At 56.5% G+C, this 24,074-nt stretch overlaps 4 protein-coding genes across 17 annotated transcripts; all 4 read right to left on the bottom strand.

Moving 5' to 3' along the window:
* Positions 1-75: 75 nt before the first annotated feature.
* On the bottom strand, positions 76-7,248 carry DCDC2B (doublecortin domain containing 2B). Of its 8 annotated transcripts, none has more exons than XR_012584219.1 (11): positions 6,457-7,248; positions 5,542-5,599; positions 5,023-5,099; positions 4,657-4,788; positions 3,989-4,135; positions 3,477-3,516; positions 3,042-3,110; positions 2,636-2,828; positions 2,303-2,399; positions 821-1,003; positions 76-180 (listed from the first exon to the last, which is right to left on the bottom strand). XR_012584219.1 is itself a non-coding variant. In XM_074562962.1 (11 exons), the coding sequence occupies exons 2-11, from the start codon at positions 6,732-6,734 to the stop codon at positions 922-924; spliced, it is 1,173 nt and encodes a 390-aa protein (XP_074419063.1). In that variant the 5' UTR covers positions 6,735-6,957; positions 7,065-7,248; the 3' UTR covers positions 340-921. The 8 variants fall into 8 exon arrangements, 5 of the variants coding, with proteins under 5 accessions (XP_074419063.1, XP_074419064.1, XP_074419066.1 ...); XR_012584218.1 differs by having other exon boundaries at positions 127-209; XM_074562962.1 differs by lacking the exon at positions 76-180 and having other exon boundaries at positions 340-1,003; positions 6,457-6,957; positions 7,065-7,248.
* A 134-nt stretch (positions 7,249-7,382) lies between these two features.
* Positions 7,383-10,825, bottom strand: IQCC (IQ motif containing C). Of its 4 annotated transcripts, none has more exons than XR_012584221.1 (6): positions 10,686-10,825; positions 10,063-10,206; positions 9,197-9,536; positions 8,873-8,991; positions 8,536-8,624; positions 7,383-8,410 (listed from the first exon to the last, which is right to left on the bottom strand). XR_012584221.1 is itself a non-coding variant. In XM_074562967.1 (6 exons), the coding sequence occupies exons 1-5, from the start codon at positions 10,758-10,760 to the stop codon at positions 8,539-8,541; spliced, it is 837 nt and encodes a 278-aa protein (XP_074419068.1). In that variant the 5' UTR covers positions 10,761-10,825; the 3' UTR covers positions 7,383-8,410; positions 8,536-8,538. The 4 variants fall into 4 exon arrangements, 3 of the variants coding, with proteins under 3 accessions (XP_074419068.1, XP_074419070.1, XP_074419071.1); XM_074562967.1 differs by having other exon boundaries at positions 8,536-8,697; XM_074562969.1 differs by having other exon boundaries at positions 8,536-8,646.
* A 165-nt stretch (positions 10,826-10,990) lies between these two features.
* On the bottom strand, positions 10,991-12,259 carry CCDC28B (coiled-coil domain containing 28B). Its single transcript, XM_074562974.1, has 5 exons — positions 12,105-12,259; positions 11,866-12,023; positions 11,633-11,787; positions 11,501-11,523; positions 10,991-11,108 (listed from the first exon to the last, which is right to left on the bottom strand). Exons 1-5 carry the CDS (start codon positions 12,257-12,259, stop codon positions 11,051-11,053), a joined length of 549 nt encoding a protein of 182 aa, XP_074419075.1. The 3' UTR covers positions 10,991-11,050.
* A 144-nt stretch (positions 12,260-12,403) lies between these two features.
* On the bottom strand, positions 12,404-23,249 carry TXLNA (taxilin alpha). Of its 4 annotated transcripts, none has more exons than XM_074562954.1 (13): positions 23,019-23,249; positions 21,457-21,608; positions 20,112-20,450; positions 19,509-19,600; positions 18,356-18,526; positions 17,819-18,013; positions 17,522-17,641; positions 17,158-17,232; positions 16,545-16,637; positions 16,052-16,147; positions 12,996-15,647; positions 12,696-12,771; positions 12,499-12,537 (listed from the first exon to the last, which is right to left on the bottom strand). In XM_074562954.1, the coding sequence occupies exons 2-11, from the start codon at positions 21,572-21,574 to the stop codon at positions 15,297-15,299; spliced, it is 1,650 nt and encodes a 549-aa protein (XP_074419055.1). In that variant the 5' UTR covers positions 21,575-21,608; positions 23,019-23,249; the 3' UTR covers positions 12,499-12,537; positions 12,696-12,771; positions 12,996-15,296. The 4 variants fall into 4 exon arrangements, with proteins under 4 accessions (XP_074419056.1, XP_074419055.1, XP_074419057.1 ...); XM_074562956.1 differs by lacking the exon at positions 23,019-23,249 and adding an exon at positions 21,699-22,665; XM_074562957.1 differs by lacking the exon at positions 23,019-23,249 and adding an exon at positions 21,774-22,665.
* Between the last annotated feature and the right edge of the window lie 825 nt (positions 23,250-24,074).

Below are 24,074 nucleotides of genomic sequence, written 5' to 3'. Positions count from 1 at the left end.
GACCACCTGTTTTTTTCTGTAGAAGGAATCTATTTAGGAACTCCCCCTTCCATGGCCAAGCACCTGAAAGCGGCTCCCTCCACCGCGCTCAGCTGTAGCGTACCAGGTCACACACACAGCCCCTTACACTGAGGTTACCACATGGCTTTTCCCACTGGAGTCCGATAGAGCGCCTCTCATCTGTAAAATACCAACAGTGCAGTCTGTCCCTAGGGAAGGAACAGTGTTTTTAGTGAAATTATCAGTCCAAAATACCAGACAGATCACAGGAGAAATCTTTGTTACCCTTATAAGTACTCAGAAACACTAGTGAGGGAAATACAGAAAGCCTTGCACAAAGAGGGTTAATACAAGAGCTGTTTATTACTATGACTATGCTCCTAAAACAAGTTAACAGAAACAAGGTGTATATATTTTTGTGAAGAGGTTTAGTTGCTACAAACATTACCCAAGCATTCCAAACGAGAGGGACAAATGGTGTGATCTTTTTATAAGTAGTATCTGAAATAGAATAAACTTCCTGGCAGACACTTTGTTATAAAAGCTTATATTCTATTTGGTAATTCTTCCTTCCCAAGTTCAGATATAAACCAGTTTAATTAGAGTTCAGAGGAGCAGCCATCTCCTCTGCTACATCATCACGCCATAGAGATGAGGAAAGGGGGAAAATCTTCGTTATTTAACATTGTGCACCTGATTCATTTCTCACTGGTACTCTGCTTCTCAAGCCTAGATGATGAGGATACTTGATTTCAGAAGAGTTTGTTAATTCATCAAAAAGCTTGGCCAGTCTGTGGTGTCACAGAAATCTGGGACTCACATGCTTTTGTTATCTGTGTAGATGGCTGTGTACCTAACTGTCCCTCTCCCATCACAGTCTCTTTGTGAACTCTTCAGAGCTCTTTGCTGCCAAGGGAAACATCATTGAGTGCTTTTCCTCCTCAGAGTCACTGGCATCCCCTTTCCTTGCCACGGTCTTTTGTGATTTGTCTGTAGTCCATGCCTTTTTGCAGCAAGAAAGAAATACAGTTATTAACATAGCACTTCGCTATTACAGAAAGATTCGGGGACTAAATTCCTGGATTCTGCTTCCAGTCTTACCACAGCTTTGGTATGCAAACTTGGGTCTGTACATTAAATTAAAGAGTAGTTTATTTGGTGTCTAATGATTCTCTCCCACTGCAGAGGAGAGCTGTGACGTCCAAATAATAACAACTGTATAGCAGTGTGATCTGGGGGGCGAAAGGCCCACAGAAAGCAGTGGCATCAGAGTGCCCACCCCACTGAGAAACGCCCAGCCCCTCACGCAAACACAGCACACCAGGCTCCCCACAGAGCCAGTGAGTCAGGATCCATTAGCTAATTCTTTACTGGGGCTTTCTCTAATTTAAGTTCAAAGGAGTTGTTTTCCTTTGAAGTTCTAATTAATCCAAAGAGACTACCCAGGCAGAAGTGTGAATCACCTACAATATAATACACGTCATCCCATTACATCAATTCTAAATGTCCTTATGAAAAGTTTAAAACATTAATGCACCACAAACAATAAGCATCTTGCAGACATTTTACACAGAATTTTCTTTCAAAAAGAACTACATTTTTCCCCTTTAAAAAAAGGATTTAAAAACTTATTACTATCTAATATATGTCTTCAGTCATTTTATGACTTACACATTTATTCTCTGCCAGCTTCTAAGCTTCACCTGGCTCCAGTTAAGTTCTGCTTAACAAATTATATTTGGGGGTACTGAATTTTCGTGTAAGAAATTTGAACACAGATGGGACACTTACACACTTTATAGAACCATTCAGTGGAATAAATACCTTACTGCGGGTGCATCATTTTGGCTTTTGGCATAAGTCCTTCTGCAACTCTCTGGGACAGGAGTAAGACTAGAAGTAGTACACACAAAAAAATCCAGGAAAGCCTCTAATATCCTTACTGCAGCGGGGAGCTGTAACTCTCACATTCCAGAAGGGAAGCGTTCCTTACCCAGATGACAATCTCCCATCTCTCTAAAATGCAGAGCCCTGCAGTTACACTGTCCTCTGGTTTCTGAAGTTCCCCCTGGTGGTTACTTTCATCTTTACACATTGCAGAGAGAAGCGTAGGGCTTCATAAACCTTACGAATCGGACTTAAAACAAGTGAGAAAATGGAAGGACTTCCCCAAGCAATTACTATGCCCTATTGGTTGATGTGTTCTCACAGGCTTTCTCTGAAGGGATAGATTCTAGTGGGACCATGAGTGCTTCCCTGCAGCAGCGAGGCTCCTAACAGGGCAGAAAATCATTTCTCATACCTGATCAACACATCCACCCTTGTGTGTTTGTTCTCTTTTACTTCCTGAGCACCTCGCATCTCAGTCCTAGGATCTCTGGTTTTATAGACGCTTTCCTCTGTGAGGAGAAGAAAAGAAAAAAGCTGTTCAGGGGGTATTGCAGAGAGCCATGGCCTGGTCTCGCTGAGGCTACAGAAAGGTCCTCATATGTGCCCAGACAAGGAAAGGAAAGAAGTAGAAATACAGGAGTTACTGGATGGATCATTGCTTTCTTTCAGTGCATCTGCAGGTATTCTATCCTGTAGCATCAAAGTAAAGCCAGTCTTCCTCTACACTTACAGCAGCGTCCTCTACCTTGATCACGCCAGTGCTGTGCATTCCTGTTGCTCCTTCTCCTGTTTTGTCCTGCACGGGCAGGTTTAACATGGAAAATGGACTCTTCCTCTTCAAGGCAAGATTTCCTGGTTTGCCTCTGCAGTTGTGGAAAAGCAGCTGGGATCTTGCCTTTCTCTGCAGCTCCTGTGGTCTGCACCCTGCGACTGTCCAGCTGAAAGTATTCATCACACACTTCTGACAGGCCTTCTTGATAAAACAAGAGAAGTTCTGCAGGGCAATCCCCTAAACACCACAGTGTTCCCCTGTGACCCTTGGACTGGCACAAATCTCTAACACTGTATTCTCTGACCAAGGTTTTAAGTTGATATTACAAGTGAAACAGATACAAGGAACACGTAAAACACTTTCCCACAGTCACTACTACCTGTTGAGGTGGTTCAGGAAAAGCAGAGTCACCAGCACTGACCTGGGAGGTGGCACAGAGTTCACCAAACTGAAAACAATCAAGAAAAAGGAAAATTTAAAAGCAAATAGCACAGATGCACATTTCAATGGACAATCCAGGACAGCCCAGCTGCCATATCTAGTCTCTGTTGGGCGTTTTACCCACACAGTGAGCAGGAAAGATATCCTAGCTCCAGAATGAATTCTCCCAGCCCAGATTTAATTCAAGTGTGATCTGGCCACATCGCTGTCTCTAGCTCTTCTCCTTTGGGAATGGTGCCAAGCAAGGATGCTGTAGCCAATGGCAGTTGGGAATGGACGTTGCTGTACACCTCCACTGCTTATGGAGGGACTTACACAAAAGCAACTGCAATCACAGCACAAACAGTCCCGTGCCACCAGCTGAGCCACCTACCCTTCTGTGGTATTTTTTGCGCCTGCTATTCGGGTGGTTCCTGTAACAAAGAAGCAACAGATTCTCAGCATCAGGCCAAAGTCAGCTGTAGGAGGACAGGATCTCCCCTTTCCCCATAAAAGAGAGCCCTTGGAGGTGTGTTTTTCTCAGGGCAGGTGGAGCACGCTCCACAGCGTCACACACATTCCTGTTATATCACACTGCCCACCACAGGCCTGTGACATGCAATGCCCGGCCTAATGGGCAGGTGCTGCTCAGTGCTTGATGAACACTTAACTGAGAAACGCCCAAACCACTTGCTTTCTCTGGCTCTGAATTCTGGATTTCAGGGGCTAACCCTTACACCAAAAGCTTTGAAAAACACATTATTTCTTCCTAAACTTCTCACACATGAAACAAGACTCAAGCCTTGAGGCAGACGGCCCTGAACAGGAGAGCTACAGAGAGCTTCAGACTTTAGCTGAAGACCACCACAGAGAGAACTCTAAACCACTCAGCCGCAGCTTACGTACCACAGCGTCTTGTATGCAGAATCCTGGGGCACCAGCAGCTCAAAGTAAGGCAGTTTTTTGTACTCCTCATTTCCCACTGCCACATAGTAATCACCATTCACCAGCTCCTCCCCACCAGACACCTGGGTTCCGTCCAGCCTGCAGAGCCTTGAGGAAGAGACAGCCAAGGCTTTAGAGCTGTCTTGAGACTGTGAACAACCCCTCAGCGTGGAAGCAAACGTGCAAAGTGGTAAACAGAACCGAGGCAAGTCAGAGAGGACCGATCATTCTTGGTATTACTCCAAGCAAGTATGCTGAAATATTACACCCAGTGACCAGCGAGATGCAATAGATCTCAGCTTTCTCTTTGTGTCAGTAAATAGATGTATGGGGAGAAGGTAGTCTGTCGTATAAAAACCCCTCTCCCTAGACATAAACCCCTTTTTATGCCATGCTTTACTGCTTGCTTATTGCTTTTTCACCAGACCACCACCACCATCAGCCCTCCTCACAAAGCACTGACATTGGGGTTATCTCCGATTTAAAGATGGGGAAACCTGGAAAGGAAATGAGATTGTAAAAGCAGACTAGAAAGGGCTGTCTGAACTCCCAGTCCTCTGCTAATCAGAGCTGCTTGTGGTCTGGACATAAGGAAAGCGGGGCCAGCAGTGCCTTATCTGGATACTCACTTGTTAACAGCCCCACTGCGCAGGTCGGCTTTCTCTGTCAGCGTGGCCAGGAGTGGGTCCCACTGCAGCGGGGTGCTCTTGGAGAGCAGCAGTGGGAAAGGAGGGCTCAGCAAATCCCCATTCCGGAAAACACTGCAGTAGAAACAATCCAGAGCATGCGATCAGCCAGTATTCCTGCCACTGTGGAAGGTGGGGAAAGAAGGTATACTCTGGAGCCTGAACAATATTTACAACAAATACTTCTGGTAGAGGCTGGGAATTGTCCCTGCAGGGCAGCATTCTCAGGATCTCACAGAGATGTTCCCTCCTCCAGCCTCCGAAAACATTCCCAGAGACCCTCCAAGGAGAAAACACCGAGACACTTACTGGATTGTGCAGGGCAGGTGGGTGCGCTTCTGCCATGGGGCCAAGACGTTCGACTTCCAGGGAGCTACAGTGCGGAACTAGAGACCGAGTTCAGTGCACAAGAACAGGGACAGCCCTGGCACCGAGCCTCCCAGGGCTGTTCCCTTTTCTCCAGCAGGACCTGCCTGCCCTGGGACGCTGCCTGCCCAGCTTTCAGGCTTGCTGCTGCTAGGTGAGGTTTGTTGTCAGCAACACCAAGGCTGGAGAGACTCTTCACGTAGCTGAGCGCGTTCCAGAATTGCCAGCAAACCTCAGCACAGATCCTTCCCCTGCTCTGTTAAGGGGGATGAAGGTACACAGCAGCAGCCCCTGCGCTGTCTCACAGGTCCTACGGACTCCTGTGGCACTTTTGCCTGATCTGCACGGGGCACCTTGCAGCCTTAAATCTCAACTTTAGTTTAATCAGCACCAGCCCTAACGTCTCTCACCTCCCCGCTCATTCTGCACTCCCGCCTGCCCCCACTCAGCTGAGGGACTCACCTGCAGACCCTGGCTGTTCCTTGTCCCACGGAGCTCCTTCCTTCCAGGATTTAAGTAGCTGCCAGAACAAGACAACGACATTGCCACATACCAACTGGGCTGCGGCTGACTAGAGAGCAGTGAGTAAAAGACTGTCTGCTCTGCCTTGGTGCATCGCCACCAGAGGTGTGGGTCATTTATTTGGGTCACTCCTGAAATGAGTCTCCAGGTGCCTCACCTCATGGTCTCCCAGAACTTCAGGGTAAATTAAAGTCTGCTACGTGTAAGAAATCCCCAGCCAAACACAGACCATTTCAGATCCCCATGCTGTATTCCTTTGTGTTAATCACTGGTCCAAGGGCTGACCAGTGTTAATGCAGCCTGGACCATCTCAACAAAATGCAACACGCACCAGGGAGCCAAATTCCCTGACACAGACACACACACAGACACCCTCAAGTCAAGCGATGCCACAAAACCCTCTTTAGCCCTCTGTATTTTAGGATGAACCAAACCAGCTCTACTCTGTGCAGGATTAGAAAGCAAAAAAAACCTCCATCAAACCAAAGCAAAACTATTTGTCAGGGGAGACAGTGACTGCCACGGAAGCGGGCAGCAGAGCCTCCCACACACCACACAACAAGGTGCACGGGAGGCAGAGCAGCGCAGATCACAACATCCTGCCAGAGAACGCATGCCTCCCCCAACATGTTTTCTTCTGCGAGTCCCGTGACCTTACCAGGAATATTTGCATTTCCCATGCGATCTGGAATATGTACAGTAGTTTCCAGTAGGAAAAGGAACTAATCGGTCTCTGTTTTTCATTGCATTTGTACCCATTTACCCCTTTTTTCCCATTCACACGCTGATACGTTCCCCACAGAGGCGATCTAAAGCTGCTTACCAAACCCAGAGACCAAAGGTCCATCTACTCACTTGAGCCTTTTGAACTTTTCAAAGCCCGCAGCCACGTACTGGCACCCGTCCTGCAGGTCCCCCAGCTCAGTGACGCGGTGGCCGTGCCTGGGTGTGTAGAGGTTCCTCACAGCCAAAGGCGCATGAATGCTCTTGGTCACCTCATTCAGAAATGCCTCAAAGGTCAGGAACCGCCGCTGGTTCACTACAAACTTCCTCCCAGGGAAGAAGGGGTCACCGTTGCGATACACCACCACGTTCTTGGCCGGAGGTGCCAGAGCTAAGCCACGGGGGCTCATCCCTGGGGGTCAAGCAAGCCCCGCTGACTGCAGAGGCAAAGAGACCAAGGTGGGGAGCGGAGGAGAGCTCCACCAGCCTCCCACCGAGCCCAAGCCCTTCTGAGCAGCCGCTCTCGCACTCTCCCGTCCCGTCACAGCACAGTCGGGCACGACTGGCTGTCTCCATGGATGCAGGCCCAGCAGGAGGAAGTTGTGGGCCTGTCTGGAGGCCACATCAAACAACCTGCAGAGCACCTTTCTATTTGAGAACCAGGAACCACTGGTTCTCTATTTGAGAACCAGGAACCAGCTCTTTAATCCTCACACACCAACTGCTGCGAGCTTCCTCACCAGCCACTGTGGCCACCAGCCTCAGATTAGCCAGCCTGGAGGTACATTAAGTGCCAGAATCTTTAGGGCAGCAGCTCGCGTCCCATCCAGAACAGCCCTATTCAGAAGCTGTCACTCCCTTGCCATCGTTTGCTACCTGCATGAGAAGTGCAATGGGTTTCTGTCCTGCACGCATTGGACAAACATCCACATCCCAGCAGACACACCAGCCTTTGCACTGAACAGGTTGCTGTGGGTCAAAGCAGGCCATGGACTTCCTTGGCTCTGCCCAGGAGAAGGTGGCAAGCCAGACAGGAACAGACAGGTTCAGAGGCAAGCTTCAGGAAAGCTTTTTATTCACAAACAAGTCAGCATCATCAGGAACAGAAAGATACATCTGCCACATGGCAAGAGTGACCGTTCAGTCAGCAGGAACACAGAGTGTTTGCACAGAAGACTTGGGGTCACAGTAGGGAACCACAGCACCACGCAGAAAGTCCCTTTCTGAGGGACCGCGAATGCCCCTGAACTAGAGCAACGTATAGACAAAGTGCCCAACCCTGTAAGCCCTTCCTTGCTCGCTCAAGTACCTGGTGTTCTCTTCAGGTGACTCTGCCACAGAGAGAGATATTACCACGACCAGAGATATGCAAGTCAAGAACCAAGCCTCATGTCTTGAAGGTTAGGTTTGACGTGCCAGCGCTCCCCACCAACTGCACGGGAAAGTTAGGGAACTCTTCTCCATACTTAGTACTTCAACTAGGTGTTCCCCAGAGCCTACCCCAGAGCCTACCACCTGGAAATCCCAGATATCACAGAGCTGTGATGTGTAGAGCCATCCCAAATAAACAGCAAAGATACTGATATGGGTCACCCACAGTTCAGCAGAGAAGAGCCTCTTCCTGCAGGTTCAAAACACCCGCCGCCTTCAGGCACTTAAGTTCCGTCACAAGCAATCAGCTGGTCAGAAGGCACCTTCTGTACATGACAGTCTTCCCAGCCTCAATCTTCCCCTAGGACCATCCAGCTCAGCCAACAGAAATAGGGTTCTTGTGGAAGGAGGCCTCACTGGGGCTCCCTCCAGGACACACAACCACCTCCTTGGCTTCACAGTGATGTTTAATCCCTGCTTTGATCAAATATTCATGTTTAAAAGAAATAAAAGGCTTTCTTGCCACATTCACCTGAAGTGGAAAACGTCAGCCCACAGAGCTGGAGTTCCCCCAAGCTGCTGCTGTCCCTGAGGTCGTGTCACGACTGTGGTGCTGCAGCTCCACTGCTTCTCCACGCCAATGCAAATGCCCCACGTGCTCAGGAATGCCCTCCTATGCATCAGGAGTCCCCAGCCTCTGCTTCAGCATCAAGTACTGCAGGAGAAAGAAAACCAAGTGTTAACGATTAAATCACAGAGACCTAGAAGTAGGAAAGCACCCGCCCTCACAGATTAGCCAGCAAAATCATTGCGTTTGGCCAGAAGATGCCCGAGTCTCACCTTTCAAGCAAAGCAAACAGCAGCTCGCAAGGCCAGCGGGGGCCCAGGTACACACTGCTGTGTTCTACAGACAGGAATTATCAACGTCGCTGCAGCAGGACAGGAGCAAAGCTTGCAAGCAGATCCAAACAGCCCCTGTTTTCCTTCATCATTCCTTTTTTTCTTTTTCCCCCCACCAGAGAAGGAAAAAAAAGGGTACTGCCACCATCCAGTTCAGTCCTCGGGTAACTGAACCGTCACTGTTCAACCCCAGTCCCACCACAGACGGCACCGCTCGGGCTGCCCACAGGCACTGGTCTGACCCACTGTGTTGGAAGAGGCAGGGTCAGGCCCTTACATTTTTACGGCTGACAATAGCTTGTTGCAGCCACATCAGCTCCATGATCAAGTGATTTCTGTAGGACTGGAGACCAGACCGAGTTCGAGGAAGCTGCTTTATTTCCTCAAGTGGAATTCCTGCAAAGAAATGGAAGAATAACCTATTATTAGAACAAAGACTCAGACTGCACCTCCTCTCTCTCTCGCACTGAGTTCTTCTAACCCCTCCAAGATAGTCTCAAGGTTTTGGTTCTCTAAGGACCTGCTGTGCCCCAGCACTCACCACCAGGTCACGCGGACCACGCAGGAGCGTGCACGCTGCGCATGGGCTCCCGTCTCTTACCCAGACAGGCTTCGAGGGACTCTGCCTCCAGGACACCGCTGTCCCACGCAGGGAACGCGTTACTGTCGTTCTGCCACTCCTCGCTCTCTGCTGGGGCGCTGCACCCCTTTTCAGTGCATTTATCAGCATCAGCCTCGGGACTTGGGGGGCTCACTCCATCGCCTTCACCCACGGAGCTCAGCTCTTTCTGGCTTTGCAGCTGGGCTGTAGGTTTTACCGTGCTGCAGCCCCAGTCCTGTTCAGGTTCAGAGGTGTCCAGCTCCTCCTGCAGTTTTTCTGTGCTGGCCTCGTCACTCGGTACAGCCTCCTGCGGGTCTGTACGCGTCCCTTGCGTTGGCTTCTAAAGGGGCAACATGCGAGAGATTGAAAATATATATTGAAAATATAAAGATCTGAACGGTGGCTCTGGTACAGGCTCTGTCCCAGCCAGAGATCTGCCGTTAGCAGCACTCCTGCCACGACACCAACGTGGTCTGGTTTTAACCATTGTGAAATTTTAAAGGGCTTTCCTTCCAGAAATGGTAAAACTATTAGAGAGCGGCGCTCAGCCACCACAGGAGGGTCCGGCCGTTCAGTACCACCGGGTGAGGTGGGTGCCTGGGGACAAGACCCACAGGAGGCACCTGCGCAGGTCGGGCGTTTGACTTGAGGCTGAGCTTCACTTGGAGAAAGAAATCCCCAGTCGGGGTCGCAGGGGCACAAGTCTGGGAGAATTACAGGCCGGGGCTCTGTCATTATCGTTTTTAATTTGGTTCCTGGGACTATACTGCAAAAGTATCATCTGCCCAGTCGGCCAGGCCACACCACCCGCTTTGCCCCCCCTTCAGCCGGGGCTACAGAAGCCCCCACCATCCCAACACACGGACCTCGGGGACGAACACGGGCCGCGGCAGGATCCGTCCCCTCCACTCCAGCTGGCTCAGGTCCCCTTCAATCTCCCGCACCACCTCCTCGTACTCTGCCCGCAGGCTCCGAAACCGCTTCCGCAGCAGGTAACCCCTGACACAGGCCTGCGGGCACGGGGCAGGGGCGCTGATGGAGCCGGCCAGAGCCCCCCCGCCGCCCCCTCCCCACGCACCCCCCGGGGCGCGGCCGGGCGCACAAGGAGCAAACACGCCCCACGTTTGGAGCCAAGGCAGGTTTTAATGAGGCACCGTCCCCCCACGGGACCCCCATCCAGCTGTGCACGCCCAAGGGCCCCTCCCAGCTGTGCAGCCCCCTCCCTTCTCCCTCGCGGCCCGTCCAGCCGCGTCCACCCCACAGGGACCCCCCCCACGGCGCGCCTCCCCGCGGGAACCTCCCTGCTGCCATCTTCCCCCGCGAGTGTCCCCTCCACGGCTCCTCCCCGCCACGTTCCCCCACGGGGACGCCCCCTCTGCCATGTTTCCCCACGGATGTCCTCCCCCCTCAGCCAGGCCCCACCGCCTCCTCCCACGGACCCCCGCCCACCGACGCCCCACCGAGCCCCCCGTCCCGGGCTGGCTCCCACCTGCAGGCGGGTCACGGCGCGGAGCAGCCGCCGCCACCCCTCCGCCTCCGCCTGCGGCCCCAGCGCCGCTGCCATGGCCGCCGCCTCCTTGGCAGCGGGGCGCCGCCTGGTGGCGTCATCCGCCTGGTGGCGTCATCCGGCCGCGCCGCCGGGCCCCGCCCCCCCGTCACCGCCCCCCCCGTCACGGAGGGTCCCGCCAAAATGGCGGCTGGGGGAGCCGGGGGCGGGGGGGGCGCCGCTGTCACGGCGCTGCGAGGCCGCTGTCGCCTCCCTCGGCCCTTCCGCGGGGGGGCCCCGCTGTGGGGCTCCCGGGGGGGTCCTGGTGGCGGCCACCCGCCTCCCCCCCCGCCGGGCCGGGCACAGGGTCAGGGTCCGGCTGCGGCGTCCTCGGGGTCGGGGCTCTCGGCCAGGTGCAGCTTCTGTCTGAGCGCGGGTCAAGGGAAAGTGGTGTCCCCCTGCCACCGCCATCAGTGCCGCCGCCACCTCCATCGCCGCCAACCACCGCCACTGCCACCTCCATTGCCAACCACCGCCACCACCTCCATCGCCAACCACCACCACCACCACTGCCACCTCCATTGCCAACCACCACCACCACCACCATCGGCAACCACCACCACCACCACTGCCACCTCCATTGCCAACCACCGCCAGTGCCACCACCACCACTGCCATCACTGCCACCTCCATCACCAGCACCAACCACCACCACCATCGCCATCACTGTCACCACTGCCGCCATCACTGCCATCGCCTCCACCACTGCCATTGGTGCCACCATCACTGCCGCCACCACCACCCCCGGCCCAGGATACATGGAGCTGCTGAGCTCCTCCAGCTGCAGGAGGCAAAGGCCGAGGGTGAGGCGCCGGCGGGGAGGCCGGGGCCGGCGGGGATGCCAGCCATGGCGGCAGGGCCGGGCAGGGGACAAGGGGGGTGACACTCACGTGCGCCAGCAGCTGGTCCAGGTTCCTGTCGGCCACCGCTTTCTTCTGCTCCTCGGGGAGCTCCTCCACGCAGACGTCGAGGCCGAAGTGCAGCCGCGCCAGCTTCTCCTGCATCTCCCGCACGTGCTCCAGCTGCTCAAAGGAGCACTCCTTCCCTGCGCCCGTGGCCAGGAGCTGTCACAGCCCGCCAGCCCCGGCCCCCCGAGACCCCCCTGACCCCCCCAGCCCCTCACCGAAGGCCTGCAGCTTTCCCGAGTGGAAGTCGCTGAGGAGGCTGAGCAGCCCTCCCTCCATCTCACAGACGTCCGACACATCGGTGAGGAAGCTGTGCTGCAGCGGGGCCCCCCGCGCCGCCCCCGCGCCACCCGCCCGCACCCGCTCCTTGCTTGTCCTGCACGGGGGGAACGGAGAGGCTGGCATCGCAGGGACCCCGCACCGGAGGGTCCGGCGTCACCCCCGAGCCGCCACTGACCGCCTGAGCCGGGCACGCTGCCTGGGCGAGGGCAGGGTGGGCAGCGGCAGCGCGAAGGACGTGCTCTTGCTGGGGGGCAGCGGCCGCGGGGCCACGGGGGGCGCCGGCTGGGCCAGGCAGGCTTTGGGGCTCCGCTTCTTCCTCCAGTCCTCCATCCCGATGGGCGCGGGGACACCGGATGGACACAGCTCTTGGTGGCCCCTTCCCTGCGCGGGGCCTCTCGTCCCCGGGGAGGATCGGGGTCCCCCGGCGGGGAGGTGGCGGCGGCGGGAAGGCTGAGGCCGGAGCTGGGAACCCCTTTCCCTGGGCGCCGGCGGCCGGGCTCACGCTGCGTTATCCTGTCGTCTGCGCTGGAGCATGGCGACGCGGAGCAAAGCCGGGGCCTGACGCGCGGCTGGGAGCCACCGGCCTGGCCTCAGCGTCTTCCCCAGCGCTGCAGAAAAGAGGATTTTGGCCACGCGTGCCCCGGGGCCCAGCGACCCCGGCTGCCCTCAGGGGCACAGACGTGGGGGGACAGTCACCCCCGGGGACCTCCGCAGCCGCGGGAGCCCCTTTGTCCGCAGCCTCCGGCCACAGCGGGGGGGAACTGACCTGCGTGAGGCCCCGTCCAGCCTGCGGTGGCCGGCCCGGCCGTGTCCCCCGAGCCCACCGGACACCCGTCCTAGCCCTGGGGCCGGGATTTGCATTTAAAGGGAAAGGGAACTTCCTCCGGCCTGTCCCCAGGGCGGTGGCACTGCCGGACACCAGCTGCCCCAGCGACGCGCAGGATGACGGGGCCTGGCCCCAACCATGGCACCAGCGTCAGCTTCGTGCCGGCGTGGGGAGAGGGCAGGATCCGGCCCCGAGCCCCCACCTGCCACCCCTCCAGCCCCCCATCCCGCCGGGATTTACCCCACGTCCCTCCGGCGTCACGGGACTCGTGTGACCGCAGGATCCATCACCGCAGGAAGGAGCCTCCCGCAGGGGCGAGATTAAGGACAGTCCCGTCCCCCAGCGTACGCAGAACTGAACGCAGCTTCTTATTTACATCCTTGCAGGACTTTAAGCCAAATCTTAGACATTCTGGATGCCAGGGACTGGCCAGTTGGGGGGTTTAACACCAGCGGTGCCCGGCCCCACAGGGCAGGGGGGTCGGACGCAGCCCACGGCTGAAGGAATGAGAAACAAGAGGCGGCAGCAGCGAGGTTGGGTGCATTTCTATTGGATACGAAGATACATACAATAGTCCCCGCAGAGGTTATCTGTACTGTAACAGGGAAAAGGCAAAAAAAAAAACAAAAAAAGGAGGTTTTGTGACTTTCTAAGAGGTTTGTCTTGTACTGAAAGAGCGGAAGAGAAGTCCAGAGCCCGGCTGCAGCCCTCGCTCAACCCGGCTGCTGGGAACGGGGTGCTCCCAGCAGGCCAGGGCGACATTCGCTTCCTCGGGGGCTGCTGCCGGAGGCAAACACATCCCTGTGCAGGAGGAAGCAACGCTGACAGCGAGGGGCTGCACGACAAAGCTACGCTCAGCTCCGGGAAACATCCCAGGGGATGTTCGAGACTGTGGCACTGCGGAGACTCCTTAGACCCCGTCTCTGCTGCAGACAGCCACCGCCCGCGGAGGGAAGGGGGACGCAGAGGCAGCTCCCCTGGCAGCGAGGCGGGTCCTTCGCGATGGCACCGTACAATGACGGAGAAAAGAAGCAAGAGCAGCTGCGCTGCTGGAAGAGAAACCAAAGCTGTTGCGCTGAACACATCCACTGCGAGGAACGGCTCCGGCCGGCTCGCTTCAGCTTCAAGCAAAAGGGAGGCAATGCTGAAAATAAAGTCTGTCGTGAAGAGAAGCTGCAGCAAGGAGGTTTCCAAGCAAGTAAAGATCTCCCAAAAGAAGAGTGAAAAGAGAGTCTTGAGAAACTATGGAGAAATCGCCCAAGCGCCAGCAGAGCCCGCGTCTGTGCATAAACACCCTCCCAGCACGACAGGGTCCTTCGGGCGAGCGCTTCACCCTGCGGCAGAGGCCGCAGGGACCCTCCCAGACACAGCGGCACTTGGGACGCTCTTCTGAGAAAGCGGAGAGGCAAAGGAGAGAGGGGGGCTGCGACAGCACCAGCGCGGCCGGGCTGGAGGGCCCGCAGGGGGTGGAAGGGACCAGCCCACAGCACGGTCCTCGCGCTGGTCCCAGCGATGTGGCACAAGCAGCAGGTCGTGGAGCAGACACAGGTTTTACCCTCCTGGAACCCCAGCTCCGTGGACGCCTCGGAGACGACCCGCTCGGCACCGGGGGATGGGCCGGGGAGGTCCCGACGTGGGGGCAGAGGGGCTCAGGGGGAGCCTCCCCATCCCCTTGCACAACTGATCACACGCGCTTGTGCAAAACACTTGGGAATGAGACCTTTGGATTAACTGTTTAATACACTTGTGCACATGTGCGTATAGCAAAGAGGCAACTGTGAATCATAAGGCTATTGAGACACTGGCAGGTCCTGGGAAGAGCAAAGGCCCCGCGGGAGGACTGGCTGAACCGGGCACCCCCTGTTTCTCTGCTTCTTTTTGTCCCCGTTCAATACACGACAACCACAGAGGAGGGGTTTTCCCCCCTCATTCGCACAGCTCACACACGAGCGAGATGTCAGCCAGGACACGAGGAAACAAGGGCAAGGCCGGGAGCTCGCTCCTGCCTGATGCAGAGGAGGGAGGGAGAATCCAGCGCCGGGAAACACTTTGGTTCTCCGCTGCTCAGCTCGTTTGCTTTCACTCAATGCAAGAGTCACTGTGAAGGTGGAGGCGGCGACGCACCCAGCTGTCCCAGCGCCGTGTGCCAGGGCAGATCCACGCACCCGCTTTTCCTCAGCTGCGCTCCGTTTTCGGGGAGCCGCAGCCTGCCAATGACACGGTCTTCTAGTGAACGGGCCGATCAGTTGAGTCTCCATATATTAGTTATTCACACGCACGCAGGGAGGTGGGTCATTCTAGTTTTCATGTATATCCATATATAAAGTGTACGTTGCCCTGCACATATCATATATATATCATATATATATATATATATAAAAATTTTAAAAACCCTCCAAAACTAAGCTAGGAAATCTCAAATCCGCAGGAGGGCTGTCCTCTCGCGCCTGTCCAAGGACCAGGAGAGGGGCATCAGCTCGAGTCTACGGAAACATTCACGTTACCCTCCCTTGCCCCACCTCTGCCTACCGCACGGCGGGCTCAGTCAGAGCCCTGAGTGCCTTCCTCAGTCCCACTCTGCCCCAAGGCTCCTATGCTCAGTTCTCCCAGGCTCTCCGCAGGATCCGTGTTGTGCATCGGCTTTCCTGAGTGAAGGCAATCCTCGGCCAGGCGCTGCTCTGCTGGAGCACCTCCCGCCGCCGCCTCAGAGCCGTCCCGAGACGGGTCCTTCAAAGGCTCCAACAGGTCTGCGTCTGCCCGGGGCGCGTGGGCACACAGGTCTTGCACCTTCTTATTGAGGTCGTTGCGCTCCGTTTGAAGGGCTCGGCACAGTTTCTCCAAGCGCTGGATTTTCACCTGAAGCCCCTCTAACTCTTTGTCCCGAAGGGTTTTCTGCAAATAGAGAGGCAGTTCAGACTCTACCACGCTGGGGACAGACAGGCAGAAACAGGGAGAGATGAAACCTCAAAGGGAAAACACTCGTGACCAAGCAAACGTGGCATTCAAAGGACCCGATGCTATTGTCACTGCTTCTTTCTTCCGCTGCCCCCACAGAGGCCAAATGCCGCTGAGACTGACTTCTTCACGCACCTCTGCACTAATTAACCAGCACTTCTGCCACGCAGCAGAGGGCTCTTGCCATCATGTACAGGGAAGGAAATCAAGCTGAAGGGAAAAACACCACCCCGTACCCAGCCTGCCCGCAGTAAGACAGGAGCTGCCTCGGCGCCAGCCCAACGCCGCACAGCAGGTCACCAGCCGCCCGCCCCCGCAGAGCACAGCCAGAGCCTCCTCACCTCCTCAGCCATTTCCAAGAGAGCCTTGTTGCTGCTCTCCCAGCGTGAGCGATACATAGTGGTCTCTTTCTCCAGCTTCTTGATTTTCTTAGTCATCTACAGAATCAGTGTCAAAAAGGGAACAAATAAGCCACAGGCAGAGCCGCTGCAGCCAGTTACGTCTCACGTGTCCTCAAACGGGCACCCACTTTCCCAGTGCAGACAGCGAGGTGGGAAACGTCTCCTCGTGTCGCTGCTGCACCAGAGGGAAACACTGACCAGGCAACAACAAACCAGAGACAGGGGTGGTGCTGAGAGGGGACACAGAAGTCACCGTGCAGGGACAGTACCAATCTTCTATGAGCAGCCAGCTCGTGGCTGATTTTAATACCAGCAAAACTAAACACAACTACAGAGCTGCGGCTTTTCCAGCTCGCAGAAGCATCGGGGAGAGACAGGCAGGCAGTGCCTCCAGCCCACACAAGCGCTGCTGGGCAGCAGAAGTGTTACCCACCTTCTCCATCTCCTGTTTAAACGTCGTGAACACTTCACTGCTTTTGGAAAGGGTGTTCTGGAATTCTTCAAACTTCTCTGTGTAGAGAGCCAGCTGCGGGGAGAGACAAGGTTACAGCTCCTCACCACGGCACCTCCCGACAGCCTTCCCCAGGAGAGGGGGGAGGTCGGCCAAGAACTGAGCTAGTTATCTTGTGACTGGACTTTATGACAAACAAACGGGCAGCACGGAGCTGCTCTGCCAAACATAGGTACCAGGGAATGTGGAAGAATTCTTTGTGAGGGAAACGTCCTCAGAGACCGTTGTGTTCTGCAAACATCTGGCCTCGGCAGGAGGCATTTGCTGGGTCTGATTCAGCAAGGTATGACCACACAACTGCTCCCAGCACTGGGAAACGCGCTGGTAAAAACCAAGGCCCCTTCCTCCCAGAAGGTGGAATTGCTGAAGGAAGCCTCAGCTCTCACCGTGCTGACACAGGCTCACCAACACCAAACCCAGCAGAAATCCTGCCCCTCCGTTTTACAGATTAAGGAACTCTGGGCTGTTCCCTGCTGAGGGAGGAAGGAAAACCAAACCAAATAACCAGGCTGAGCACACAGACTGAATTACTCACCTGCTGCTTGAGATGGGTCTCCTGCTGCTTCATCAGCTCACACATCCTCTGCGATTCCACAGCTTCCTTCAGCAGCTAGGGAAGAGCAAAAGCAGTTACCCGGCTGCCACCGGGGAAGGCTCTCAGCATGCCCCTGCAGGCACTTGGCCTGGAGACGGGAGCGGGCTGGGAGAAACACAAAGAGCAGAGCAGGGCTCCAGCCTTGCTCCTGAAGGAGTGGTCACCGCTGGGCACGCAGCAGGCCTGGGACGGCCTGATCCAATTTGGGCTCTGCTGTTGGGATCCAAGAGCAACCAGCCCCCACAGAGGGACAAGGCAAAAAGCAAAGTGCTCGCAACCATTAGAGAATCACTGTAAGACTTACAAAGTCCTTCTCCCGCTGGTGTTTCTCCTCTGCCTCCTTCAGCATTTCCTGCGCCTGCTGGAGCTTGGCGTCCACCAGCTGCTGCTGCAGGTCCTTGTGTTTGAACACCTTGTCGATGTGCTGCCAAGGGAACACCACCAGTCACTGACATGCCCGGCCCAGTCCTTGCTGCCCAGGCAACGACCCCAAGGGAAGATCCCAGAGGCCCCTTCTCCCCTCCGGCAGCAGAAACACGCTTCACTGGGCAGAAGGGATGTACCAGAGCAGCCCTACACCAGGTCTCCCGCCCTGACCCACCTCCTCCCGCAGCTCGTACTGCTCGATGAGCTTCTTGAGCCGCTCCGCCAGCTCCATGTTCTCCTGACGCAGCTTGGAGTTCCTCTCGTTGTGCTGCTCCATCTGGAGCTGGATGTCATTCAGCGTCACCTGGAAGTGGGATGTCACCTCCCTCCGCTTCTCCTCTTCCTCCCGCGTACGCTGGACACCCTCCTCCTGCGCGAGGAAGGCAGAGACAGCAGGGACACGTCAGCCTCTGTGCTGGGCAGGGTGGTGAGCAAACTGCCCAAACTGTGATGCTCTGAACCCGCCCAGCCTCTAGCTAACGCTTATAGCAATCAGGAAGGGACTTTGGGCCTTTCCCCTCCCTTTCTCCCGTGAATATACCCCGAAATAACACTCAGGCGCTATGGATAATGATGGCTTAAGAGCAAAATTAAAGCACGGTAGGCTGTGGGCAGTCATTGGTGAAGGTAAGTTTGCCAAAACGTCTCACAGCAAGTGATCCAAGCGCTTGGGATGAAGCAGCTCCTGGAACAGTGCCCAGGAGGCACTTGCCTTGAGGGTGCGGTTGTGCCTCTGCAGCTCGCGGCACAGGCTCTCCAGCTTGCTGCGGGCCAGGATGGCCTTGCTGTGCTCGCTCTGCAGGTGGTCCTTCTCTTGCACCAGCTGCGTCTGCTTCTTCTGCAAGATCTTCATCTGTTTCTGGGAGTTACGGTGCTCTTCCAGCTAGGACAGGGGAGCAAAGGGCACAGATGCAGCAAAACTCACCAGGACAACATGCTGTGTCCCTGTGAGAGAACATGGGGATCAAAGAAGTGCTCTCTGTGCTCCGAGAGGAGGACAAGAGCTTTATAATGCACAAGATGCCACATCTGAGCAGAGCCCAAGGTCCCCTGGACCAGGCCTTTCTCCTTCCTGAATTCGTGTCCTGCTGGAATCTGAAAGACTTGCACATTCATCCAGCACCTCCGTGCACGTGTTGCTCAAATGGGCAGACCTCCGAGCACAGGGAAAACCTGAACATGTCCACTGCGGACACGCGCAGACAGCCCCACACCTCTCCTTTGTACCACATCCATGCACAGAACCAGACCCATGCCCAGCTCTGGTTAAATGCGACATCGGACTTTGGGTGTGTTGTACGGCTGAACGTAGCCACACATCGCACTACGAGGACTCTGCCAACCACGCATTTCTTGCTAGGAAATTATCATCAGAAATGCAGCGACTGAGTGGTGCAGACAGGAGACGTATCCACGCGGTCCTCGATCACAGCTGGGCCTGCCAACTCGCAGCCCAGCCCTGCCTGCAGAGAGACCGGGACACGCAGGCTCAGCAGAACAGACCTGGCCACAGTAAACTCCTGGGACAGGATGCGGCTTCCACATTAGAGAGGCAGAGAGAAAACAGATCTGAAGTCCTCTTAGATGCAGATTTGCCAAAAATACTCCTGTCCATGCTTACACTTCTGCAAACGACAACGCCTGGTTTGACCAAGGATCGTCTGTCCTCTGATACTTGGACATCCAGCACTGCAGAGATCCCAGAACATACACTGCAAAGCTACACCCGTGTTCCTGGACTGTCCCTCCTGACATCAAGAAAAAAAATCTACAGCCATCTCCCACCTCCTCGGGCAGCTCCCGCGCTCGCTGCTGCAGTGTCCTCCCCCAGCCCCAGAGCCTGGAACGCAGAAACGAGCACTCACCAGCTCAGCGTATTTCTTGCACAGTGCGGCTAGTTTCTCCTCTGGCGTGCTCAGGGTGTTCAGTGTCTGCATCAGCAAAGTGATTTCTTTACCTGGAATGAGGCGCAGAATTGAAATAAATAAATAAAATAAAACCCCTTACACGACAGAGTTCTAGCACATAAGGGCGCAGACAGGAGAGACAAACCAGGTCTCGCAGCCGTGTCTGCCCTGGGCCAGAGTTACCATCTCCGGTGCCTTCTCAGGGCTCTGCCCCACAGATTTCACCACATACAGTGGGTGAACAATTGAAGCAGCTGGGGAGAGACCTGGTTTTCGCAGCAGGAAACCACCACTGGGCTGGCTGAGAGAGTTGTGTCCAGCAGAAGAGAAATCCACTGAATTCAGAGGCTGCAGCAGCACCCAGGGGCACTCAGCGCCTTTGCAGCACTCGGGACGTTTCCTCGCATACCACAAAACAAGACGCCGCATCGTTTCCAAATACCGCTGCACATCAGGCACCCAAGGCGCTCATTTCACCAAGGGCAATTAGTGCAGTATAAAATCAATGTCAGCACTGAAGTTCTCAGGCTGGCGGCACAACCAGAGCGGGGAACCTCTTACCTAGGCCCTTGGCTTTCTTCTTTTCCTGAGCCTTCTTCTGATCGCGCTCTCCACACTCCTCGCCAGGTCGAAACTCTTCGGTCCCCTTCGTGGTTTCCTTCTCCCCGTTCATCTCGGGGCCGCCCGTCTCCTGGTCACCGTTCCTTGGGGACTCGCTACGACACTTCTCAGCTTCTTCTGGCTCCACAGGCTCACTCTGCCCGCCGTCCTCGCCTGGACCCTCCTGGCTGGCATCCACACAGTATGTGTTCAAGATGTCCTCAAGCTGTCTGCTTAGCTCTTCGGAGACGTCACGCACGGCAGGCCGGGAGGACTTGGTGTCCTCCTGTGCAAGAGGAGCTGTGGGAGACAAAAGCATGAGACTTCCCCCACACCGTCTATTCTCTGGCCTCCCTAAGCACACGGCAAAGGGAAGGATTCCCGAGCACCCCACTGCACCCAGGGCCGGCTAAACTTCCAGCAACATAAGCTGCTTTGTTCTGGCCGCGTCTCCAGCCAGCTGCCCTGACAATGGAGGTGCATTCCTAACAGCCTCTCTTTTGATCACGAGAGCATGACCAAGCCCCTGACATCTGTCAAGAGCAAAAATTGCCCCCCCTCCCCACCATCCTTTAACGAAAGCAGGTTGTGCATGAGCTTTCCCTCATAGGAACTGCCTGCTAATATCCCCAGAGCCAGGCTTTTTTACATTACAATAGATTTTTAAACCTGGGTTAGCCTCTCTCCTCACACACGAGAGCAGCTGTACAGCCTCAGATCAAAGGTGTCTTGTCCCCAACAGCAGACGCTTGGGGAAAGAGCAGGCAGCACATCCTTCGGTACGCTTTGCTTCCAAAGCTTCTCCAAATGAGAGAATCGCAGCAGCTCGTCATTAAGCTAACTCTACTGGCTGTGCGTTTCCTACATCGCATTTACTAGGCACCAGAATACAAGGCAGGGTTAATTTTAACCAAACGCCTACTCGACTAGACCTGGCTTTCGTCTTCCAGAGTTATTTTTATGAAGCGCCAGTAACGGGGCAGGTCACTCAACGCTGTCCCAAGGAAAGAGTTGTCTCACATTTTCTCTAAGGAACACTTAAGGCCTAAGCAATGATTAACAACCCATCGTTTTCAGGTGAGAATCAACCCCACGCTTCGGTCAGGAAGCGGTAACTACAGCTGCACACACATAGAAATAGGAAGAAACCAGGGGCTTCTACCTGGAAATCACAGCTGCTCTTATACCGGCCAAAAGAGCTGGATACAACGGCTCACCCTCATGCGCAGAAAACACCAGCCCGACTCTTTCCAGGCTGGAAACCTGCCCTCGCGCATTCCCCACACCTCGCCCCGGGGACCCCCACCTTCCAGGGGTGCCACGGCCTCTGGCGAGTCGCCTCCCTCCAGCACCAGCCCGCTGCTCATTTTGGAGGAGTTAGCAGGCCGCGGGGCTGCTTTGGTCTCCGCGCCTTGGTTCTTCATGGTGACTTTTCTTCCCGCTCAGTTTTGACAAACCCTAGAGAAACAGAAACAGCAACTACACTTAATTTTAAATAATAGCAGTTTGGAGGATTTTAGGAGTCATCAACGTGGACTGGGAAGGAACCTGTTCTCGGCAGAGGCTGCCACCCACAGCTCCGCGCTGAGGAAAGCATCATTTCGTGTTCGATTTGCACCTCACCACAAAGGTCTCTGTGTCAGGACAACTGCTCTCCAGGCGAGCAGAGCTGGAAGCAGCCCCTCCTCGGGCAAGGCAGCATCTCCCGTCTCACAGACAGCACGCAGCTTTCCTAACCCTCTGGGCACAGCATTCCCAGCCCTGGCTGTCCTCCCGCCTCGTCCGCACTGTGTTTTACTGTTGGATTTCATTTTCAGAGCGGTCTGTGCACACGGACAGAGAAACCCCCTCCCTGCGGCAGGGCATCCAGAGACCAGAGCCTCAAAAGAAAGGTCAACACTTACTAAAACCGCGTGCCTGGCTGAGGAGAGCCCACAGCTCCCTGGCAGAGCTGCTGCTCAGCGTCGAAAAGATTAACCAGCACCGCCATGAGCCAACGCCAACAGACCGAGCCCAGATCCTGGCTCCTCTCTCCTCATCCTCTCTCCCTCCACAGGGTATGTATGTTCTCACCCTTCCCACCCGCACCCTCTGCTCTAGTAATGACGCTAATTAGGGAGCGGAGGCAGCCGATGCTCCTGGTCTAGAGGCAAGGGATTGTTGCCAGAGAAGCGCAGAGCGGCTTTTCTTGCCGTTTTGCAGCAGTTACACAGAGACCTCGGCTTTTCCTCGGAGAACAGCCCAGGACAGGGCTCACGAAGGAAAAAGGCAAGAGAAAATTAGCGGCGGCGGCAGCCAAGCACATGTGTCATCCACCCACGCGCGGGCTGGCGGCCGTGCCCGCTCCCACCGGGCCTGCCAGCCCCGCCGCACGCCCCACACCTGCCCCACAGCCTCGGGCGCTCCTTTTTTTGCCTCCGCTGCTGTAAATAGCGCAACTCCCGCCCGTTTCCCGAGGCTCCGCCGGGCCACAACCGGCCTCGCAGCACCCCAGGCCCCCACGCCCCGGGCGGGGGGCGGCCGCTGCCCCCCTGCCTCGGCCCTCGACATCCCCCGACGCTTTTCGGCCCTCGACCCCCCCCCCCGGGCCCCCCTCGGCCTTCACCCCGCCCCCCCGACACGGGTCCCGCGGCAGCCCCTGCCCTTGGCACTGACACCCCCCCAATGCCCCCTCTCCTGCGCCCCCCCCCCATTACTATTTTCACCCCACCCCTAATTAACACCCACCTCCCGGTCCGTATCCCCGTGCCCCCCGGTGACTACCCGCCCTCCCCTCCTGGCACCCCCCGGCCCGGCGCTCCCCCCCCCGCCCCCGCCAATGCCCAGCCTGCCCCCCCGCCCAGCACCGCAGTGACGTCATGCACGCACCCCCGTGGCGTCAGCGCCAGCGGTCTGACGCAGGTCTCCCCTCTCTCCTCAGCCAATCAGCGCGCAGGAACCGGCGGCTCCCCGGTACATGGGAGGGCAGGGGGGTGGGAGGAGGGGGCGGCCCCTCGCCGGTGCCGGTGCCGGTGCGGTGCCGCCGCCGCCGCGCTGAGGGAAGCGGCTCCGGCCCGGGCCTCCCCACGGCCGCGCGCTGCGCATGCGCCGGACCGCGCCGCCGCCCAATCAGCGACGGGGAACCGCGGGGGCTGCCGGGAAACACCGGGGAGAAGCGGGAGGGCGCTGCGGACTACAGCTCCCGGCATGCCCTGCGCGGCGGCGGCAGGGGGACTACAGCTCCCGGCGTGCCCCGCGCCGCCCCCCTCAGCTGGGCCTGCCCCGCAGGTAGCGGCCCGGGGAGCCCCCCCGAGGACACCGGGAAGCCCCCCCCCCCCCCCCCATCACCCACCCCGGGGAGGGACGGCCCAGCAAAGGCCAGACCCAGACACTTGATCCCGCCACACCCTGCTCTGGTAAGACCCCCCCCTGCAGTGCTGCCTCCAGCTCTGGGGCCTCAGCATAAGAACGACAGAGACGCTGGGAGGGCTGGAGCCCCTCTGCTGTGGGGACAGGCTGGGAGAGCTGGGGGGGTTCAGCCTGGAGAAGAGAAGGCTCCGGGGAGACCTTCCAGCCCCTTCCAGTCCCTGAAGGGGCTCCAGGAAAGCTGGGGAGGGACTCTGGAGCAGGGAGGGGAGCCATGGGACGAGGGGGAACTGGTTTAAACTGAAAGAGGGGAGATCTAGGTTAGATGTAAGGAAGAAATTGTTTGCTGTGAGGGGGGTGAGCCCCTGGCCCAGGGTGCCCAGAGCAGCTGTGGCTGCCCCATCCCTGGAGGGGTTCAAGGCCAGGTTGGACGGGGCTTGGAGCCGCCTGCGCTGGTGGGAGGTGTCCCTGCCCAGGGCAGGGGGTGGCACTGGGTGGGCTTTAAGGTCCCTTCCCACCCAAACCATTCCAAGGTTCTATACTGCATAGACGCACCCAGCCCTACCGCACAGATCCAGC

Source organism: Larus michahellis, chromosome 19, assembly GCF_964199755.1.
Source record: "Larus michahellis chromosome 19, bLarMic1.1, whole genome shotgun sequence".
Lineage (NCBI taxonomy): Eukaryota > Metazoa > Chordata > Aves > Charadriiformes > Laridae > Larus > Larus michahellis.
The sequence above is the reverse complement of the archived record's forward strand: the minus strand, read 5'-3'. Positions and strand labels throughout refer to the sequence as shown.

Coding starts and splice junctions, on each gene's coding strand:
- DCDC2B (XM_074562961.1), bottom strand. CDS start 6,734: ATGAGCCCCCGTGGCTTAGCTCTGGCACCTCCGGCCAAGAACGTGGTG. Junction 4,136..4,656: donor CGCAGTGGGGCTGTTAACAA/GTGAGTATCCAG, acceptor CTCTTCCTCAAG/GCTCTGCAGGCTGGACGGAA. Junction 1,004..2,302: donor AGGGTGGATGTGTTGATCAG/GTATGAGAAATG, acceptor TGCTGCAAAAAG/GCATGGACTACAGACAAATC.
- CCDC28B (XM_074562974.1), bottom strand. CDS start 12,259: ATGGAGGACTGGAGGAAGAAGCGGAGCCCCAAAGCCTGCCTGGCCCAG. Junction 12,024..12,104: donor CAGCGTGCCCGGCTCAGGCG/GTCAGTGGCGGC, acceptor CCCCCCGTGCAG/GACAAGCAAGGAGCGGGTGC. Junction 11,788..11,865: donor GGGAAAGCTGCAGGCCTTCG/GTGAGGGGCTGG, acceptor CCACGGGCGCAG/GGAAGGAGTGCTCCTTTGAG.
- TXLNA (XM_074562955.1), bottom strand. CDS start 21,574: ATGAAGAACCAAGGCGCGGAGACCAAAGCAGCCCCGCGGCCTGCTAAC. Junction 17,642..17,818: donor AGTACGAGCTGCGGGAGGAG/GTGGGTCAGGGC, acceptor TTCCCTTGGCAG/CACATCGACAAGGTGTTCAA. Junction 16,638..17,157: donor AGACCCATCTCAAGCAGCAG/GTGAGTAATTCA, acceptor CTCTCCCCGCAG/CTGGCTCTCTACACAGAGAA.
- IQCC (XM_074562967.1), bottom strand. CDS start 10,760: ATGGCAGCGGCGCTGGGGCCGCAGGCGGAGGCGGAGGGGTGGCGGCGG. Junction 8,992..9,196: donor GTCCCTCGAAGCCTGTCTGG/GTAAGAGACGGG, acceptor ATTTCTTTGCAG/GAATTCCACTTGAGGAAATA. Junction 8,698..8,872: donor CTATTGTCAGCCGTAAAAAT/GTAAGGGCCTGA, acceptor GGGGGGAAAAAG/AAAAAAAGGAATGATGAAGG.